Below are 21,874 nucleotides of genomic sequence, written 5' to 3'. Positions count from 1 at the left end.
ATAAAGGGGAATTTGTCGCCTGGGCTATCTAGGGCCACACAGCCTAAAGACTGCGGCAGGCTTCTCCTTTCCAGCCTCAGAGCGGAATCTACTCAGAATCTCATCCCAGGATGAGATCGCCAAAGGATGCCAAAAGGCATCGAAGCACCAGCCGTACTGACACCGAGTCTTCTTGGCTTTAAGTATGTCCATCAAGCGCATGAACTCGGAGTGCTTTGTCCGTCACCTTTCAGTCATACAACAGATCCCGTGACAGAACCGAGCCCAGCAGCCAACTAGCCAGCGGGGCCACTCGAAGGCACCCGCTTCCCGTACGGCACATCCCAGCGCCGCAGGCTCCAGCCGAGGGCGCAGCCAGGTCCCCGCCGGGCCGCGGTGGGCCGGGACCAGCCTGCCGGCGCCTTCCCGACGGCAGCACCGAACGGCGGGCGCTGGGCAGGGCGGGCAGCGGCGGCCCCGGCGGCGGCGGCGGGGCGCCCTCGGGGCGGGGCGGCCGCTCTCGGCGCCCCGGTGCGGCGGGGGGAGCGGGGCCGGCCGAGCCTCCGCGGGCTCCCCCGGCGGCGCGGCCATGCGGGCGCTGCGCGGGCCGGCGCTGGCGCTGCTGCTGGCGGCGGCGCTCCCGGGGCCGGCGCGGCCGCACCCGCAGTGCCTGGACTTCAAGCCGCCGTTCCGGCCGCCGCGGGGCCTCGCCTTCTGCCGCCGCTACGCCGACTTCGGCTGCTGCGACCCGCGCCGCGACCGCGCCCTGCTGCAGCGCTTCTACCGCCTCAGCGCCCGCCTCGACGGGCCCAGCTACGCCGCCTGCGCCGGGCACCTGCAGGAGCTGCTTTGCCAGGTGAGGCGGCACCGGGCCCGGGAGCTGCCGTCCTGCGGGGGCGCCCGCCGCGCTGGGGGCTTCGGCCGCACCGGGGACTCCGGCCCCTGCGCGGGGCTTCGGCTTCGGGAGGGCTTCGGGGGGCTGCGGTGCAGGTGTGGGCGCTGCAGCCCCGTCACGGTGCTTCAGCCCAGGTGTGGCTGCAGCGAGCCCGGGTAGGGATGCTTCAGCCCAGGCGTGGTGCGCTGGGCTGTGGGGCGTGCACCGGTCCGGGCACGGGTGCTTTGGACCTCGTGGGGATGCATGATCTGTGACACGCTCATCGGCCCAAGAATGGCTGCATCCCCCCACGCTGGGCTTCATCAGCACAGGCACAGGGGCTTTGGACAGCCCGGGGGTTGTGTGAGCCATGGCGTGACTTCCCTGGCCCAGGAACGTGGGTGCATGGACCACCCCACAGGTGCATCAGCCATGGCATCGGCGCCTGGGCCCGGCGCGAGCACGTTGGCCCACGTATGTGTACGTTAGGGATTAGTGCAGCAGCCTAGGCACGCGCTCCCAGGCACTGTCAGCAGCGACTGTCTATCATCAGGTGCCCCAGTGGACTTTTGGTCCTTTGGCAGCTGTCTGAAAGAGGAATAGGGAGGTAGCTCAGCTGTAATTTATGAGCAGCAGTGCTCTGAGGTGGTTCTGTGGGCAGTTACAACGTGCAGACTCCCCTCACCCTTCCCAGGGTTAGATCACGACCTGGTGAAGACATCCAAGAGGGGACCTGCCTGCACAAAACATGCTCCTTGTCACGCCCAGCTTGTGGGATCAGGTGGTTTCTTGTACAGGGTTACAGCATCCTGAGATGCTTTAAGTGTGTGCCAGGTGCTACCAGTCCTGATGATGGGTGCAGAGTAATGCCTGAGGATGTGGCCTAGAAACCTCCATGGTTGTCATCCTGCACAGGGGAAATTTCCAATGAGGGTTGATGTTCAGTGGCCAGATATGATAACAGGATGATCCCAGCCTGCACAAAGCAAAGCATTGGACCCTGTCATCAGCAGTGGCCTCGTATGTATGAAAATGCCTCTGAGACAGCAGTGGCAGCTCTGTCCTGTGCAAGTGTAAATCTTAAATTAATTCAGACATTGGAGTCTCATCTGCTGTGCTCAGATGGGATCAAACTAACTTTTCAGAAATCCTGCTCTTAGCATTTTTGTGGGGTACCTCTTGTGTTCCTGAAAGTGTGAAGAGAAAGACGACCTTTTTCCACATCAGCTTCTAGAGATTTGACTTTATTTAATCTCACATTTTACTGGAAGCAAAAAGACACCCCTTTTAATAAATTCCTCAAGCAAGTGGTGTTCGAAAGTCCATTTGCAGATAGGAAACCAGTTAGCAGTTAAGCACTCCTGTCTCTGGAAGGGATAAGTAAGTCTCCTGTGTACATCAGAAACCTGACTGCTGAAAACTTGTTTGGAAGCAGTGAAATATTTCAATGTGGGAAAAATGATTCACTGAAATGTTCTGATGAGCTCAGTGCATCACCAGCCCAGAAGTGGCTACAAACCACCACCTCAGGCCACGCAAGCATGAAATGGAAGTTCAGGCATTGCAACAATTCCAGAACACTCTGTTTCCATTCACTCATTACATACATATATGATTTATATCTTATACCTGAATTAGTAAGTGGGTTTCTGTGACTTATACAGCACACTTCTGTCTGTTTCTGCTCACAATTCATGATTTCTCTCAAATGTGAACAAATTATTTTGACAGGTGTCTTGGCTTGTAGTGAGGATTCCTACCTTCTCTTAAATTGTGATTTGCTACGTGGTGCTGTTTCTGTTCGTTGTAGAAGAGCAGAAACATCCTTCCCTCAGTGCTACCCATGATCGCCCAGCCCCAAAATAGGGTTGCCCCCCACCCAGAATTACTCTGAGAGGATGCCTTTGGCCACAGGGGAGAGGAGGGCTGGGGTGGGACACCCCCCTGCCTGCCCCACGGCCTCAACACCCAGGGGTAATTTGATGGGTCAGCAGGTCTCAGGGAACGTGTGTAGATGTGGATTACTGTGCAGTGGGATACAGGATGCCAAACTGCAGGAAAGCAGATGCCTTGTTCTGCTTCTCAGGGAACAGCTTGCTTAAAGGCTGGAGTTGCCAGATGGAGATAGGCAGGGAATGTCAGGGATTACGTGGAAGTTAGATGCTTTCCTGAGGAGTCCCGTGGCTTCCTCCAGGCTGATGGCAGCAGTAAATAATACATTATTTGCTGTGGGTGTTCATCCAGATTCAGACTGGTGGAATTACGCACGTAAGTAGCTGCCTCTGAATTCCTGGAACAGATAGGAAGGATTTGGCTAACTTGTCTTAATGTTGCTTGTTTTATTTTCTGATGAATTATTTTCACAGTGCGAGTTTGTTCCAGCCCGACTGGTTGCTGATCACCCACCCATTAGTTGCCTTGGTCTTTGCACAACATCATGGTTTAAAATGAATGAACAGACCATGTTATTTGGAAATGAGAATGTAGATCTGTTGGAGATGCTGGGCTGTGACTGAGTGTCAAGTTTCTTTGTGTTTTGAGTTGGTGAACGCGACAAGAAGAGGTGAAGGATCACAACATTTGCTTCAGAAGTAGAGAAATCCAGGACTGGGCATCAGGCTCCACCTGTTGTGGAACAGAAGCTGGAAAATATTCCACATGTGTCTGGAAAATACTCTAGACACATGCTTGGGTACTGTGGTTAGTGATAGATCTCTGAACATCACTGCCAGTGTAATGCCACTGCAAGTAGCCATATGCCACCAGGAACGTGGAAAGGAGTGAAGAAGTCATCCACAATTGCTATTCAAACACACCTGAGGCTGGGGTGAACAGCCCTCAGTGGCAAAGGGACAGAGGAGCCCGTACCTCTGTGCTATTTTTCATTCCGATGCTCAAGCCAGGACATTGTAATGCGTAAGATCACTGCTTGCTTTGAAAGGGGCTTTCAGAGAACCAGGAACACCCTGGTACTCAAGCAGGGGGCTTTTGCTCTCTTGAGTGTGAAACCTCTGTAGGCAGCAACAGACTGAGCTCCCATCCAGCTCTGCCTTCAAATTCCCTTTCTGTCTTGTTGCAATTTGTTTTCTAAGGCCAAATTTTCAGTCATAACAACTGCATCTGCAAATGCTCCAGCTCTTTCTGTCCCTGGCACACCTCATGTAACTGAGCCCGTGCCTTTGCCCAATCTGCCTGTGTAATTTCAGTGTTTTGTGTCACGCACAATCTCCTTTTTACCACATTAATTGCTGCTCATTTGAAGGCATAATAACCTTCATTTTGCAATGAATGGCTTGACATTCCAGGAGGAAAGCTTATTGTGCACTAATGATCTGTTATATGGCCTCTCAGTTTATTATGGTATGTAATGGAAAATAAAATAAAAATTAAATATTGTGTGTACTTATCAGCTAATTTAAATACTTCAGTATCTCGGATGTTGTATCTTTTCAGCTATTGAATAGTGCTGTAATCTGCATTAAGAAGTAGTTCCCTATAGGTTTAGAAGCAGCTCCTTTTTTGTTGTTTTGTTTTTTTTTTAATTAAGCTGGTTTTGCTCAGAAGAAAAGTCAGCTAGGAATTAAAAAATGTAGAATTTATTCAAGAAGCATAGTTTCTCTTCTGACCTTTCTTGCCTCAGTTATTTATCTACGCTGTGAGCTCCACAGAGTCCTGTTACGTTATTTGAAGAGCACTTCTGAGATGTGTGTCAGGAAGATGCATTACAACTGGAAAATATTGTGTGTTTATTATAAGGAAAAGCCCTTGCAAAGCAGAACTGAGTCACTTTGGTCAGTTTGTAATTTACAGATGGTTTTACTGGATTGCAGCTTTTTACAGAAGCAAAATGCCCCTGTAGGAGTTCTCATAGTGGAGAATATGATGAACTATGTGAACTTCATTCAGTACTTAGGTAGATTTCCAAGGCTGCACCTTTCATACATGAAGGTTGAGCTGCAGCTGCTGCCAGTGGATTTTGCCTGGATTGTGGCCATTTGGTGCTCGCTGTCTGAAATCTTGTAGCCTGAGTATCCCCCACAGAACTTGGTGACCACTTTCATGATCATGAGATACATTTCACCACTTCTAGTCAGGTATAGAAACTGTCTGTAGGTAAAGATCCACCAGCAAAGATGGCTGGACCCGAGCAAGGACAAAGTATGCAATGATAGCATCCTCGGGCTGGGTGCACTGCCTGGTACAAAGGATGGGTGTCCTACTCTAATCCTACACTTTCTCATCCCACTCCTTCCAGCCTGTAGATTACATTTATGTTTGAGGTGTCCCTCTGGATTATCAGATGATGAGGTGTGAAAGTCTGACCTTTCCCATTGCCTTCTTAGCATGGAATCTTCTCAGCTAACTCTTTATTTTTGCTTCTGTGCTATGATGAATCTGCTCATTATATCCTAGATGAAGTCAGAACATCCAAGACAGAAAAATCTCTTTTTTCCCCAGTACAGTCTACTAAGGTGATGTAGCAAGATACGTGTTGTTGCTGGTTCTCTTGAATTAGTGCTATGGTTGGAATAAATGACTAACATGAAGAAGCCAGCTTTCACCAGGAACACTGAAGGTCATTCCCATGAATGCTGAGATAAACCCCCTTTTTAAGATCTTTTCCTCTGTTAATATATCTTCAGAATAAACCAAAACATGCATTGTAATTAAGGTGAACTTTTTCCAGTTAGTATTGCTGCTCAGCTGTTTCAGATCTGGTCCAAGAGGCTTTTTCTCTCTCCCTCTAGGAGTGCTCTCCATATGCAGCTCACTTGTATGACGCTGAGGATCCCTCCACCCCCGTGCGGACGATACCAGGACTTTGCCAGGACTATTGCCTGCAAGTGTGGCAGAAATGCCGCTCCATTTTTCGCCATCTCTCTGCAGACAGAAAATTAATTGCACTGGAGAACAACATGGCAAAATTCTGCCGCTACCTGTCCTTGGAGGACACAGACTACTGCTTTCCACACCTGCTGGCTAACCCGAACCTTAACCAAAACCTGGGGCTAGTGACCGCCGATGCAGAGGGCTGTCTCCAGCTCTGCCTCGTGGAGGTCGCAAATGGGCTGCGCAATCCCGTTGCGATGGTACATGCCAACGATGGCACCCACAGGTTCTTCATTGCGGAGCAGGTTGGTCTGGTGTGGACCTACCTCCCCGATCTGTCCAGGCTCGAAAAGCCATTTCTGAACATCAGCAAAGCTGTACTTACCTCACCTTGGGAAGGAGATGAGAGAGGTTTTCTAGGTATTGTCTTCCACCCTAAATTCAAATTTAACGGTAAAGTGTATGTCTACTATTCAGTTCAAGTTCATTATGAAGAAAGAATCCGAATCAGTGAGTTCAGAATTTCTCCTGCTGACATGAATGCTTTGGACCATGGTTCTGAAAGGTATTGTATACATGTTTCTCTGGCAAAGGTATTTGAGATCTCAGAGGGCAGCTTGTGCATTTTTAAAGGCTACTAATGCATGAAACTTATTTAGCTTAACATTGTTCTCGCATTCCAGTGTATTAGCATTAGTCCAAGTCCATGTCTAGTGTATTGAGATAGAGAATACGTGTGTCCTCTTTGCATGAACTGCAAGTGCTCAGGGATAAAGCATTTACATTTCTCAGATCTGGTATGTCAGAAGATTTAACTGAACATTGATTAAATATTATTTACAGTTAATATTTAGGAGTTTGGGTTTGTTTGTTGTGGGTTTTTTTGTTGTTGTTGTTTTAATGATTACCTTGAAAATAGATATCTGCAAAGCATGAGTGAAATTCATTCCAAAGCCAAAGGTTTCCAAAGCCCATATAAACAAACTCAGTGATACCAGACCAAAGATGGATCTGCCCCCACATTTCTTATCTGAATGATAGCTCAGCGCAGTGATATTAAAAATTTAATATGAAATTAAATAAAATGTATGCCACAATGCTGCTACTGAGTGCCTTTTGATTGTAAATTTCATTTGAGTCTGGTCCTGCAGTTGATCCACATTAAAATACATGGATAATGAGAGGTCTGTTTGTGGAGTCAGTCTATAGTTCTATAACTTGTTGCAGAACCAAGTAATAGAACCACTGTTTTAAGAGACCCTTAAATATTATTAATGTTAAGATTTTTGCTTTGTTACATAGATTATATTAGGGGCTTTCCAAATACTCAACACTGGGTGATTCTGGCTCAAAAATGCACATAGCCTAATGATAGAAAGGGTATACTGATTTATAAAGCAATTTCAGCAATTCAGTGTAAGCAGTGCTATAGATAACAGGTAAAGGGAATCGAAACGTGGTCCTCAGGGAAGCAAATCAGGAGCTTAAACCTGCAAATGCCAGGGCCCATGAGCTGTCTTGCTTAAAAATTATCAGGCCCTACATTTGTAACATTTTATGTGCTTATTTAGCTGATGTTTAGTACAGCAAAGGCTTAAGAAAACAAAATTTTGATCCTGCTGTGCTTGTGTAGGCACAGGTCCCAGTGACTTCATCCTGAGATCCTGCCCAAGAGAAGGCATATGCCTGTTTGTCCACAGATATTTGCTCAATGTATTTTGTTTTCTTCTCTCTTCTTTGGGAGGTTGAGAAGGATTCGTCTTTGGGTATGTACAGGACTCTCCCTTGCTTCTTCTGCCAGCTCCAGTCTCTGCGCTTCTGCACGGTTACCTTATCTCAGAGGTGGCGATGTTTAACAGCAGGTGGCAATAATTACATAGTTGGGTTCCTTTCCCCAGTTTACAATCTGATCATGATTGTAACTATCAGTACTTTCAGAAGGGGGGAAAAAGTAGCTAAAAACGGGGTGGCATATGTGATTATTCTAGTTTGGTTTGCAGCTATTAAGAGACACTCTCAGCATGAAATCTGGACTTTTTTAGAAGCTGGAGTAAAATAAACTTCAATTATTATACCTGGGAACCTCCACTGCATGTATTTGTGTCTTAACCTTTCTCTCAAGTCATACTTCACCCTTTTCTGTCTATGAAAGGTATGCCAGGTGTGTAAAATAAACAGATAAAACCAAAAGAGAGTTTTGTTTTGAAATTAAGGTAAAGGTTGTTGGTACCGCTTCGAGTAACCTTTGTCAAAATGGTAATTTGTTGGTGGGGCTGCTTTAAATTCATAAAGTTCTGTGTATGTAATTATCATTTAAGGGTTCTTCTCTCTTCATGAATTTAACTATTCCTTAAAGTTCAAAAAATTTTAGGTTTGCCTTGAAAGCACCTGTCAGGATTGTGCCAAATGCTGTACAGATACAGGGATGGACTGGAGTCCTTTCGCTCACAGTTTATAATTGGATTTAAGCTGAGATGCCTTCTCTTAAAAAAAATAAAAAGAAGAAATAAGAAGTTTAGCAAGGAGGGAGGAAGACTCAGAGGAAGAGTATAATTAATTAGAAGTATATTCTGTAATGTGATTTCCCAGATTTTCCTTATTACACAATTTGGTGTTTCTGTAATCTGGAAAATATGTTGGAATTATTTAAGGTTAGAAAATCAGCTATGCTCAAGCAAAATTCAGTAAAGTGGGTGTGGAGGAATTTGCATCAAAACCAATCTGTAGCCATTTCCGTGTCTCAAGGGCAACATTGGAGAGATGTTGCTCTGCCCTTTTCTTAGGGCTTGTGCAGTAGGTAATGCCTCTTCCTTGGTTTTGCTTAGGATTATATTGGAAATAGAAGAACCTGCTTCCAACCATAACGGAGGAGAGCTGCTCTTTGGAGATGATGGGTATCTCTATATATTTACTGGAGATGGAGGCATGGCTGGGGATCCTTTTGGGACCTTTGGAAATGCCCAGAACAAGTAAGAGTGGACCTATCCCTATGGCAGCTCCAAGCCACCAGTGTGTGTCCATGGGTAGTGGGTTGTGGGAAGTCAGTGCCACCCGATCGCTGTTTGGTGGCTCAAAGCAAATTAAATTGTCTTGAGATGGTTGTTTTTTCAGAGATACTGAAACACTTGTCATTTCCAAACCAGAAAGAATGAAACTCCAGACTTTGTAAAAACTGTATCTCTGATGTTTAACCAAGGTCTAGTTTTATTTCTTCAATATTTTTTTCTTTCCTTTCTTCTCCCAATACAGATCAACCCTCCTGGGCAAAGTCCTGCGAATCGATGTGAACAACAATGATCGTGGGCCTCTGTACCAAATCCCTCCCGACAACCCTTTTGTTAATGACCCAAAGGCTCGCCCTGAGGTCTACGCATACGGCGTGCGAAATATGTGGCGCTGCTCCTTTGATAGGGGTGAACCTCACACCAAGGAAGGGAAAGGGCGGCTGTTCTGCGGAGACGTGGGTCAGAATAAATACGAAGAAATTGACATCGTTGAGAAAGGGAAAAATTACGGCTGGAGGGCAAGGGAAGGGTTCAGCTGTTATGATAAAAACCTTTGCACCAATTCTTCAATGGGTAAATAGATGTGCTCTTTGAATTACCTGTGCCTCCCACTGTGCAGTTTTCTGCACCGTCATTTTTTATTCCTGCCTTCAAAATATGGCTGCCTGGTGGAAAACATGATTTTGAGATGTAAATCTAAACTATCTCAGTCTAGAAGGGAACTGACTTGGGGACAAATACTGGAAGTCGAAATGTTAGCATTTTTGAGTTAGGAGGAAAATGAAACGATGCTAGCTGTTGTTTTTCTAGGTGATCTGCATAGTTGGTCAGATTGCTTGGTGATTCTGTGGTTTAGGGGGACAATTTCATCTTTTCCTCATAAAATAAGCTTTCCTGCCAAAGTGAGAAAAAATTGGAGCAATTGTATTTTTCTCCATAACTCGCAAGTACTGTCCTTATTTAAAAAACAGAAAGAAACATACTGTGTAAGCTGGTCAGCCAGCACGCACGCTGCCTGCTTTGCAGGTAACTGAATGTATTGTATATTTTTGTTTCTTTCAGCTATGCCAGCAAGGGAAAACTTTTTTTTTTTTTAAAAAAAAAACTTTTCAAACCTGGATTCAGGGTATTTGCTGTCTGCCTAAATTCCAGTGCACATGAGAAGACAGAATGTATTGTGTTGCAAGGTCTGATGTAGACTGCATCTTGGGCTGGAGCATCTTCCCAGAGATCCAGGAGTGCAGTGTGCTGGCACTGATTTGCACTAGCTGACATTCTGATGTTTTTCTCTTCTACACACGATGTGTTGTTTAAGTTACTTCCTTTTACTAACTTGGCTACAAGTACAGTGGTAGTGATGAAATGTTTTTTATAAAAAAATTGAGAGCAGGGAGCAGATTTTTTGCACTCCTGTTGCTGCAGTATTTGTCAGAGAACCCGTTTAGTGCTCTCCTGTGACAGCACCTGTGTGAACATTCATGGCAGGCACTTTCCTAAGGTCTGCCAAGGATTCAGAACAATTTCTGATGCCTTTAGAGACCCTTCTGTTAGAAAAGTGAAATGTCACAGCACCTCTAAAATGATACTAAATGCAGCCGAAGTGTAGAAAACAGCTACTTTAGATTAAATGCCCCTGGTGCAAATTCCTCGCTGGCAGAGCTGCTGAGTTTGCTACTTGAGGCATCTGCTGCACGGGCAGGGAGAAAGGCTGAGAAGATGAGGAAGGGTGAGTACCACGAGGAGATAACCTGTGACCCAGGAGTTTCAAAAGAAAGGGGAGGAAGCATCTAATGGAGACCCTCAAAATCAAGGCATCTTCCTCTGTCTTGTGTTTTAACTTATATTCTACAGGGACTATGCCAGTACTACATCCTGACTGTGCCATGCCATAAATATTTGATGGCCCTTTCAGGTTAAATTCCCCTGTCTCAGAGAAACAGAAGCTATCTGTGCTGACATCTGACATATCTTTTCATCAGTGCCTGCAGACTGGAGTCACCTGTCTCTCTTTTTCCTTTCACCAATGAAACAAAGCTGCACTGGGCAAACATCTCCTGCGTGGGTGCAGTGACTCTAAGAGTAACCTGCAAATTCATACCAAAACCAGCCAGGCTGTGTAGAAACGGGCCAGCAGTAGCACTCACAGAGCTGTACTGTAACAGGAGGAGAAGGGCTCAGGAGAATGGTGAGGTGTCTGGGTGATAGAGAGCATTCAGGCTTATCAGGGATTGAGTTTATATTGCCAGTGAAACACTGACCAGCCTTGCTGAGCTAGTTTGTCCTTGGTTAGCACAGCCAGCTAGGCAGGGCTATCAAATGTGGTTCTGAAAAGGTGAAAATCAAACTAAGTATGACTTCATTAGCACTTCATTTATTTAGAAGATGCTCAAGTGAACCTGATTGTATCATGCTAGTCTCAGAACTATCTAGATTAACAGCTGTTCTGCATCATGTGTAAAACTGGGCAAGTCACAGATCTTTTGTCCCCTACAGATGATGTGCTTCCAATTTACGCATATCCACACAAAATGGGGAAATCTGTTACGGGAGGGTACGTCTATCGGGGTTGCGAGTCTCCGAACTTGAATGGCCTGTACATATTTGGTGATTTTATGAGTGGGTAAGTAAATATTTCAGGTAGTCACTAAGCTGTATCCTCAGCCAAAGTCCTCCAGCGATACTACCTACACCTGCCTGCAAGTGCTCTTGCAGTCTAACAACTGAGGACATGCTGCTACTTGCTGGTTGCAAGCATTGCACAAAGCCTGACTGCTCATTACAGAGGGCTCACGTGGCCTGTTTTATATAACCTTTATTCCATGGTGCTGTGCAGGAATGTGATCTTTGCTTTCCAGTGGCCCTCGATGTTGCTGATTCACATCATGCCAGTGTAAATAAAGGGGCAATGATATGATGTTCATTTAAAGTCCTGGAAGTGGTATAAAAAAGCATTTGAGTGCATCCTAAAAAATCCCCAAATTTTCTGATGCAATGTTTCCAGACACTGAATATACTGGAAGAAAAAAAAAATTTTTTTTTTTTTAAAAAGCAGGTTTTTTCTGCTGCAAACCTGTGATGAGGCAGTCATGAGACTGCCTTGTTTTTCCCCCACCTCCTCTGCCTTTGCTGTATCTGCATCCCCAGGCCTCTTGCATGCAGCCCCTGCACCACCTGCCCCAGCTGATGCACTAGTCCTGGGTGCAGGAGAGAGGCCACAGAGCTGCAGTAAAGCCAGGTGCTCCACATCTCTGGCAGGGACACGCACCCCCACATAGTTCGATATCCCTTAAACCCTCCCCTATTGTTTTTTCATGTGTTTGTGTGGCCCTTGTAAGACAAGGTGTTGCAGGGGCGTATAATGTATTAGTTTTAATATTAACGATTCTTCATTATTCAGAGGACCTGCAGTTCCTATTGCAGCTAATGCGTGTAGGAAGCATTAAACAGCCCTTCAGGTGTCTTCATTAATGTTCATAAATCATCTTCCTGGATAGGTTGTGGAAGTGTTCTTTTGTCTTGCAGGCGCCTGATGTCTTTGAAGGAGGATCGTGCTACCGGAGCGTGGCAGTACAGTGAAATCTGCATGGGGACGGGACAAACGTGCATGTTCCCTGGGCTTATCAATAACTATTACCAATACATCATCTCCTTTGCTGAAGATGAAGCAGGTAATCTTTTAACTTTGTGTCTCACTGAGTGGCATGCTTGTGGTTTCTCTTTGGAGTAAAACACCAGAGAAGGGATCAGAGAGGGCTCCTGTGAGGCAGTGGGTGGTAGTATGACCAAAACTGGGAATAAGAAAACTCCTTAACACCAAGGTAGCATTAAGAAGCAGGCATTCTTTTTTGCAGCACTGGATATATGGGGGATCACTCTACCTCACATGCATGCCTATGTTTTGTTCAAACAAAATTATATAGTCCACACATGGTTATGCATTACATTTCCCAGAAAGATCATACATATTCATTCAACAGGCGTGGTTAACTGAGCGTCACACTTGTTCCTTACAGGTATCTCTGAGTGTTCTAAGGGGTCTTAAACAATAGCCGACCCTATAGTTACAGCTGACTGATCGCTGAACCTTAATTTAGTTCCCTTATATGGACAGCCCAAGGAAAGTCCAAGTTTGTTTCATTAGTTACTCAGTCTCCTCAGTGATCATAAGTTTTAGATGACTCGTACACAACCAGGGTCGGCTAGCCATCTCTCCATAGTGATTACACTGAAATAAACAATATAGTTGCAAAGCTAAAACAGAATATATAAGAAATACAGTTACAAAGCTATAGCAGACTAAACTACAAGGTAACAGTGGGGAGGCAGAGCACGAGTCTGTCAGTCTTTAAAATGCCAGTGGGCGAGATTCCCAGCATCTCCCAAATATCAAACAAAAGTTACAATCCTAATTTTGAGGCCAGCGTGCCACGCAGTGCTTGCAGGGAGAATTGGAGGGGCAGCTCCCTCAGGACTGGGTCTGGTTGTGCTGCGTGTGCTGCTGCCCACACACCTACCCCCAGACAGATGGAGATCAGTGCAGGGCAAATATGATAAAGCACAGATTAGACAAGAAACCTCATTCTTCACAATGCCATGCCGTGGGGAATGCAGGCCCTAAGAGGCTGAGAAGCTGATACCCAAGTAAGAGCAAGTCTGTGCTCCTGGCTGGTCGAGAAGGCTGTGGGTGTTATTAATGGACACAGGGAAGCAGATATAATGAACAGCAATTATGAACTTGCTCACCCTGGCCTGGAATACTTGTACCTCTCGAGGTGAAGCAGAATGCAAGCCCTGTGTTATGTCTCAAGTGAGGCATCAGCAAAAGGCAGCTTAAATCCATATTTTATTAGTGCCAGCTGGGATTTTGCCTTGCATAGGACTGAAGGACGCGGTCTCTGGGGAGCTTTGCATAGCTGGTATTTAAGACTGGAGACATTTTGCTTTCTAGAAAGGCGCTGCTGGAATTTGAAAAGGAGGAAATAAAGAGTCCTGGGGTGAAAGCTGGTGGTCCCTGCCTTTGTACAAGGGTACGGTTCATTGCCCAGCCCTGCAGCGGGGCAGGCAGAGTGTGCAGCCCCTGGCTGGGGATGGGGAGAGGGTGAGCCCTGCCATGTTTAGCAGCACTGCTAAGTAGCCTTATGTGCAACTCGGCAATGCAGGAGTTGGAGTTCTGCCCCATTGCAGAGAGGTCCTGGCTCACGGTCACAAGCATCCACTTCCAGAATGCCCCAGTTCTTAGATGTCTACTTTTCCTGCATATTATCTCAGGTGTAGGTGTTGCACAAATGCAACATCCATTGCATGTCATATAAATGCAAGTTTTATCATGTAAATGCAAATGCAAATCATCCAAATTAAGTATTAGCTCAAAGTTTGACTTGGGATTTTTATCTTTTTGGAGTTAAAATCTGTTTTCTTTTATGGTTAGTGCTCATGGAAGGTAGAGCTGTTTCACAGTGTTGTGGCAAGAAGGATATCTTGCCCTTAAATCAGAGTAATAACTTTGTTTACATCAGCTTTATGCCAATTCAGAGGGCTGCCGAGCGCTGTATCAAGCTGTTAATTGCAGCCCTTGCTCATGCACTGGGGAGCACATCTCCCGCATCCTGGGTCTGTGGGCAGAGTCTGTGCAAATGGGGGGTGAAACGCTGCTGCCCGTCTTCTGCCCTGCACTTTTCACGCATGCTTTGCATGAGTACAGTAGAGCTGAGTGGAAATTTGGGCTGGAGTCTGTTCTCAGACTTAGTTTTTTGCCTTGTATTTGCTTTATTGTAATGGAAAGAAATCTGTTGATAACAGTGTAGTGAGATTGCTTTATCTGCAGTGAACAGTCTTCTCTTGCACCTTGGTGTGCTGGGAATCTCATTTTTTACAAGTTTATCACACAGTTTATTTTAACAAGCTTTTCTTCACAGAAGCATTTGTTTTTTGAGGTTGTGGCTCTGAGAAATGTTAATCTGGCTGGTGCAGTGGATGTGTTTATGTGGTGGGGACACCTATAGTTTTGGCTTATTGCACAGCCATTTTAAAGCCAGCAGCCTTGTCCCCTGGCAGCTGAATGTGTTGGGGACACCTCAGGCACTGTGCTATGTCTGTGGGGCACATGTCTGATAGCCTGTGTGCTTCATGGCCTGAGCATCCATATTTCTGCCCAATAATTTCCAGGAAGGAGGGGTGGGGTGTAAAACACATATCACTGCACCGCGAGGTGCAGCACGAGGTGTTTCCTAACCCTGTTTGGACCAAGGCTACCTCTGGCCAGTGGTTAATGGAGCTCACCAGAAAGAGGAAGAAACCAGCCATGGGTGGCCAGAGGTGGCTGGTTTCTGCCCTGGGAACATCCAGAGGAGCTCAGCCCATGGCAGCGCAGGAGAGCAGAGAGGAGGGAGGCTCAGGAGCCAGCACCAGCTGCCACCAACTGCCCACACCTTCCTTTGCCCACCCTGACCCCTCTGCCCCTTCCCCTTCTCCCCTTGTGATACTCATAGGATGCCCAAAGAAATCTGCCTTGCTCACTAAGCAGGTCTTCGTTGCCTCTTTTTCTTCCTTTTTTTTTTTTTTTTTTTTAATATTGCAAATTTATCTTTTCTCTCTGATCATTTTCGTTGCACCACTGAAGCACTTGGGCTGGCAAAAGAGAGAGTGCCAGAGGGACTGACTGCTTATCCCAGCCTCCCCTGCACAAGAGGAGGAGAAGGATGGAGACACAGTTAAGAGAAAATAAGTCAAATAAATGGTGATGGACATTGTCTGGCCGAAGGTTGAGCCCTGTCCCTGTGACCTGACAGAGCTGAAATGAACCAAATGCCTTTCGTGTGAGATACATCTCACTTTGTGAGTGTGCTAGAGAAAGCAAAAACAAAAACTTGTTCTCCTGTAATTTACCCCAAAGGTGTGCTTCATCCAAAAGAACAGAAGACAGCGTGAACATTCTTAATTTAGTTTCATTTTGTTTCAACAAAGGGAATTTAGGGTTTGATTGTTTTGCGTTAGAGAAGTTAAAGGACACAAATCAAACTGAGATGACAGCTAAAGTCTGGGCAGCTGAACCTGCCCTGGAAATCCGTCCAAATAGTATTTCATGACAATATGTAAAAAATCCTACTCACTAGTAGTATTTTATGCCACTGGACTACAAACGAACTCACCACAAACCCAAATACAAACCTCCTTTTTTTTGTCCAGTAGCCAGATCTCCACATTGGTCCCAGGTTTCCTGACGCTCTCTGACCTGTGATGCAGAGTTAATGCCTTTGTGCTGTACGCAACAGGAGCTCCATGGAGAGTTTTCACAGCTGTGTCTGTTTTTTTTTCCCAGGGGAACTTTACTTCATGTCTACTGGTGTACCAAGCGCCACGGCTCCCCATGGAGTGGTGTACAAAGTGGTGGACACCTCTAGGTATGAGATGTTGTAAAGCCTCAGTGTGATGCAGTGTGTCCAGGTGGGGATGCGATGAGTAACGCTGACTGACTAGCTCTTCTCCCATGTCGGGCTCTTCTGTGGAGCTTGATCAAGGAACGGCTGGAGCAACCTGTTGCAGGTCTGCTTTGCTCCTGCAGTCACGGGAGTCTGCGCTGCCTGGTGATGACTGACTTGTTATGGGGCCTGTTGGTGTTACGTGGGCTGGGAGATTTGTTCCTGAAAGCTAAAGGGGTATTTTATGGGTGGCTTGTCTTTCTTAGGCAAAGTTTCTCTAGATTATTGCCCAAAAGGAGGCAGTTTTTCTCAAGGTGTTTATTCCCAGTTCCTCTCCATCCCTTGTAGCCAGTTACATCTCCTATAAGCGCCCTGTGCCCGGGCAGCTGCAGCCAAAGCTGACCCAGCGTGACCTGCAGTGCTTTCTGGGGCAAACCAGAAATGAATGTCAAAGAGTACACTCTTTTTTGTGTTTCAAAGAGAAAAATGGCTTGGACAAGGAGATAAGACCACCTTCTGGATCCCACGTGTGTGTATCTGAGATGGGCAAGCCAAGGAATAGCTGTGTTTTATGGGAAGACTTGGAGCTGTTTTTTCCATCTTCCTGTTTTTTAAGCATTACTATTATTGGCTAAACACCAAACAACTTTCAGTCAGACATGTAGAGTGAGACTTTTGTAACTTTTATTTTTTTAAAACAGATTTAATTTACAGCTTTAGCTATCTGATCATTTTTAACCAAACCACTTGTCTGGTTTTATGTTGGAACCAGACCCCAAAGTTAAACAACCCCCAGAACTGCCGCATGTTTTCCCCTGACTCTTCTCTGTCAGGAGCATTTTCCATTATCTAACACAGGGGAAGAGTTCCTCTAAACTGTGTATTAAGAGGCTGGTATTACGCAACCTTTGCAAAAATAAAGAAAGCAGAAGTCAAAAGCAAGTCTTAAGTTTAAGTTTAAAAAGAAGTTTCTTCCATGTGTACAGTATAGAAAGACCTCACTGAAAAATTCATAGAAGTAGGGAACATCCCTATATTGGTAGTTGAGAGAGAAGCTCTTTGTCTTCCACAGAAATGCAAATACAAACAATCATAATTACAGAGGAATTATACCCTCCAAATGCAAACATCATGAATTTTTTAACCAGTTTGAAAACCTCTGAAGAAGTCAGCAGATTAACAAGAAAGCCGTTGAAGAAAAAAGTGATGGTGAACTGGATGTAACTTCTTAGAAGTGAGATATACCTCCACAGCAAACAGATTTGTGACAAAATAATGTGCCGTACTAAAGAGGGAGCCTCTGTAGGGGACACTTCGAGCTCTTGTTTGAAACTAACACATTTTTGGTACTACTTTTGCAGTAGTTAGGTTTTTGTTTGGGCTTTTGTATGAATAATAGTGTGTTATTTTGCTTCTCTGAAGTCAGCCTGAAAACTTGCGTACACATGACCTTCATGTCAGATGCTCGACATATGCTGTCTAGCTTTGTAATTTTTGTTTGATTTATCTCTTTCTGTAATGCTTGAACCTGCCAATGTTTTATTTCCTTAATGGATTCAGCAATGGCAAGTGAAAACACAGCCAGAGGACTCAAATGCTTTGTGAATATTTGGACTTTGATCAGCAGAGATATGTAATTGTATAATTATGTTTTCTACTGTAAGAGATTACTTGGATCATGTAAACAGATTTTTTTCTTTCTTTTTTTTTTTTCCCCCAATGAGCATTACATTCATAGAAAAACAATGGGAAGCAAAGGCTCATGATGGCAGGGGAAAGGAATTAATTGTGCACTGTATGTGTCCCTTTTTTCGCAGGAGAGCACCACCAGGAAAATGCCGAGTTGAGCCATCACCAGTGCAAGTAAAAAGCAAGCGCATCCAGTTTGTGCCAAAGGAGAGTAAGTGTCACTGTTGCTGTTTATTATTGGTGCATGTTAGCTGGCAGTAGATACAAACTCCATGCTTCTGCCTCTGTGTGTGTGGAGACCACCCAGAACTTCACTCTTCAGAGTATCCTCAAAATTAATTCTTTCCAGCTGTTTTGGATCTGAAGAGTTGGTTCAAATAAGGCATGATGTATTTCTCCTCTGCTGGCCATGTGAAGTCTCTGTAGTTTCTTCCCCTGTACGTTTTCCCTCTTCCAAGCTACATCATACCTGTTTCATTACTGCCAACTTGGTTTCCCCATAACCGTTTCTGTACTGAGATCCTGTGCTCAATGGTGCTTTTCAATGATAAATGATTTTTTGCAGTGCCTTCAGGTAGTGAGGAACACTTCAGGAGCTGAAGGATATGATGGCTAAAGGATTCGGAAATAGCTCACTGAGCAAGATGAGGTCTGAGTCATTGTTAGTTGTAAGTGGGATGAGAAAATGCTCCCAAAAGAATTGATCAGCCATTCAGGTGAACTTTTGGCTTATCCAAACCCTCCAGGGCTTTTTGATTGCTTTGTACTGAATGGAGTATTGTACTGCTAAAGCTGGAATAGTCAACGAGGTAGCTGAATCTGCAGCAAGCCAAGTACTATTTATGTTAAGTGCAAAAACCTAAATACACTATTAGGATCTCAAAATTAGATCAGGCAGCATCACCTTTCTTTTCTCCTGTGCATTTTGTTTACACATGTAAGCACCTAGGCAGTACTCTAACAACTTTGTCATGAAGTTAGTATTACTGTAGGAACTCTAATGTCAGAATACTTTTATTTAATTTTTAATTACACTAATCATATTACACTGCATTTGAGTCATTGACAGTTCCTTCAGCTTCAACTTCAGGGAGGAATGAGGGCACTCAGCACCGTGCAAGACTGAGTCTTGAAGGTGGAACAAGATCTGAGGCTGACTATTGACTGTTGACATGCCTGAGCACTGACCACATCTTCAGAAACGTTCTACTTTTCAAGCTGTGCACACAGCTTCCGAACGTTAGTAACTTGGTTTGTGTTCAGCCAGTTTTGCCTCTCTTTCTGCTTATGCATTATTCTCTATGCAAGTCCAAAGTTCAGATTTTTAAACTATACATGTAACTAAATTGTTTGGGTTTGTTTACAAGGTAGTTTTCATCATAAGTTAAAACTTAGAAATGGTGGGAGAGATTCTGCTAAGTGTCTCAAGAACTAAACTCACTTTTAGGTGGAAACCGAGCGTGAAAATTTTGATTCAGAAGCATGCAGACAAGGACGTGTAGCTGTAAAAATTTTGCTGTTTAGGTTAGTGCTTGGTGTGAATGTAACAGAATCGCCAAGGCATGCGGCTTAGCTGGATGCCTTGTTGGAAGTGTATTTAATAAATACCTTAATGAAAAGTAATATGTAATAACAACTTGATTCAGTGAGGTGAAAAGCACTCCTAGGTGGCCATTAGCTTTTATGCAGTCCCTACATATCATTATATGAGTTCCAGGATTTTTAGGCGCTTTGCCAAATCAGGTTCCAGCAACTGAGGTGTGCACAGGTAAGGCTTTCATGCCCGTTTCTTGTCTTCAGAATCTCAGCTTCCAAAGAAGGAAAATATTTTCACACTACAAACACAATTCCTCTCCAAAGACCGTTATTTGGAAAAAACGGACCACTGGCAAGGGTTTGTCTTCTGGGGACAATAGATATTAAGCAGAAATAAGATGGTCATATTTTTCCTTGTCTCTGTACTACAAAGCAGATGATGAATGAGAATGGGTAAATCTAGGATATAATTCAAAAAGTTGTCTTTGCAAACGTCTGTGATGCTGTCCCAGCTAAGTTGATGTTTACTCTGAGCAATTCTGAATTGCTTCCTTCTGACCAGCTAAAACTTATTTTTAAGCTAAAAATAGAGTGCATGTGAATACGCAAGTCCAGTAACGCCTGGAAACTGTGACAGCAAAGAATTTTCAACTCTTCAGAGTTCAAGGCTTTTTTTTTTCTTTTTTTTTTTTTTTTTTCACAAGGAAGAAAAAAAAACCAACCCCAAATCCTGTTTTATGTGTTGTCCTGGCAACTCAGTTGCTTTTGCACATTCCAGTTGCCAGAGAGAATTGATTTTGAATGTTCCTGATTTCAGCTCCTCGGAATAAAGCATCTGGCCCAGTGGGGAGGCCGGCGTGCTCGGTCTGGTAATGATCCAATCCTTAGTAATGAAGAGAAGAGCAGCAATAGCGCCTGTCTAAAATGCTTTCAGCAGGGGGAAGGTACGGTGGGGAACTCCTCTTCTGACCATGAAACCCCAGTGCCCACCCTTTAATGGCCAGGATGAGGTTTTGCCAGTAAACTGCTTGGAGTTTCCTCCTTGGTGGAGGTTTACTTGATGGCGTTAAGCCCTGCTGTCCTCATGGCTAACTAAAAGCAGACATTTCTCACTGAGGAAATACTGGCGCACAGGGAGCATTGTCACTTCTCAACAGGACGAAGTAAGCAGATTTCAAGAAGCGAGTTAAATAAGTAAAAAATCAGTGCTGGTTTCTTGTAGTTGCCTTTAAGTATTGTCCACAGACTCATGGTTTCCTGGGCTTTTCCCCCAACAGAGCTTATTATGAAAACCCCAACGCCACGTCCCCGGCTGATGGCCACAACCGAGGCCCCGCGGGGGGGTGGGCCAGACCCCGAAAGACCCCGCATGCCGACGGTGGACTGGGCGGGCCAAGCCCTGCCACTGCCGGGGGGCCGGGGCAGGACACCCACCACGCCGGCACCGCGTGGCAGGGCCCCCAAGCCCAGGCCGGGAGCAGAGAGGAGGGGGCAGCGCAGGAGGAAGAAGCCCCCTGGCACGGCCCCACCGCTGCGAAATGGCGCCGTGCGGCTGGCGGAGCAGCAGGGCCGCGGCCGGAGCTGGGGCCGGGTGGAGGTTTACATCGACGGCGAGTGGGGCACGGTGTGCGATGATGGCTGGAACTCGCTCGCCGCCGCTGTGGTGTGCCGCCAGCTGGGCTTCCCCTATGTGGTGCGGGCCAGCAAGAAGGCAGAATTCGGGGAAGGGACCTCCCTTCGCATTCTCCTGGATGACGTCCAGTGCTCCGGGCAGGAGAAGACACTCCTGGAGTGCGCCCACGCCGACGTTGGCACACACAACTGCTCCCATGAGGAGGATGCCGGTGTGGTGTGCAGCATGGAGGAGGTGGCCGACAGGTGACAGAGGAGCTGGGGAAGGCAGCTGAGGGACTCGGAGCATGTCCCTCTCTTGTCCAACCCTTGTAAACCAACATCAGTATTGAGGAGGGTGTGCTCTGCCTTGAGGATGCTGTGTCTATTCGAAGTAACGTTGCATTTTTCTTAGTATTCCTCCCCATGCATCTGCCTTGGAGAGAAAGAAAAAGTAAAATGAAGCAGTGGCTGGAGTATGTTGTGGGCAGAGACTGCATTTATACAGGGTTTTCTTTATAAGAAGAAAAACCCAAACATCAGCTGTTACAGATTAGAGAAGAGATGCCCTTTCCCCTTGCAAAATACAGCATTCCCCAGCTGTGCTTCACAGTGTTTTGCTGAAAAATAAATTCCAAAATGACCATGTTTCACTCTTATGGAAGCGTTTGCATTGTTTGACTTGCTTTGCCACCTGCAGCTATGAGTGGTGGCTTCTAAGTATGTGTAAATCTGTGCCTTTCTTTGCAGAATACCAAAGTAGGATTTTTTTTCCCAACTGTCCATGCACTAGTTTAAAGGAAACATTCTTCTGTAATGCTTTGTATTGGTATAAGCCTATTGGTTATCAAAGATAACTGTGTCTAAACAAAATCAGATAAATTAGAAAAAGTCATAGCATACTGCCTGGAAAATATTTATGCAGTTTACAC

General features: G+C 45.5%; 1 protein-coding gene across 1 annotated transcript; it reads left to right on the top strand.

The window, feature by feature from the left end:
• The first annotated feature begins 510 nt into the window (after positions 1-510).
• On the top strand, positions 511-21,590 carry HHIPL1 (HHIP like 1). Its single transcript, XM_040602364.1, has 9 exons — positions 511-835; positions 5,602-6,248; positions 8,509-8,652; positions 8,933-9,261; positions 11,182-11,308; positions 12,211-12,356; positions 16,007-16,088; positions 17,924-18,006; positions 20,609-21,590. Exons 1-9 carry the CDS (start codon positions 569-571, stop codon positions 21,211-21,213), a joined length of 2,430 nt encoding a protein of 809 aa, XP_040458298.1. The 5' UTR covers positions 511-568; the 3' UTR covers positions 21,214-21,590.
• Positions 21,591-21,874: the final 284 nt, after the last annotated feature.

The sequence above is a fragment of the Falco naumanni genome, chromosome 7, assembly GCF_017639655.2.
Source record: "Falco naumanni isolate bFalNau1 chromosome 7, bFalNau1.pat, whole genome shotgun sequence".
NCBI classification, from domain to species: domain Eukaryota; kingdom Metazoa; phylum Chordata; class Aves; order Falconiformes; family Falconidae; genus Falco; species Falco naumanni.
This window is presented reverse-complemented; position numbering and strand designations above follow the sequence as displayed.

Coding starts and splice junctions, on each gene's coding strand:
- HHIPL1 (XM_040602364.1), top strand. CDS start 569: ATGCGGGCGCTGCGCGGGCCGGCGCTGGCGCTGCTGCTGGCGGCGGCG. Junction 836..5,601: donor TGCAGGAGCTGCTTTGCCAG/GTGAGGCGGCAC, acceptor CTCTCCCTCTAG/GAGTGCTCTCCATATGCAGC. Junction 6,249..8,508: donor TTGGACCATGGTTCTGAAAG/GTATTGTATACA, acceptor GGTTTTGCTTAG/GATTATATTGGAAATAGAAG.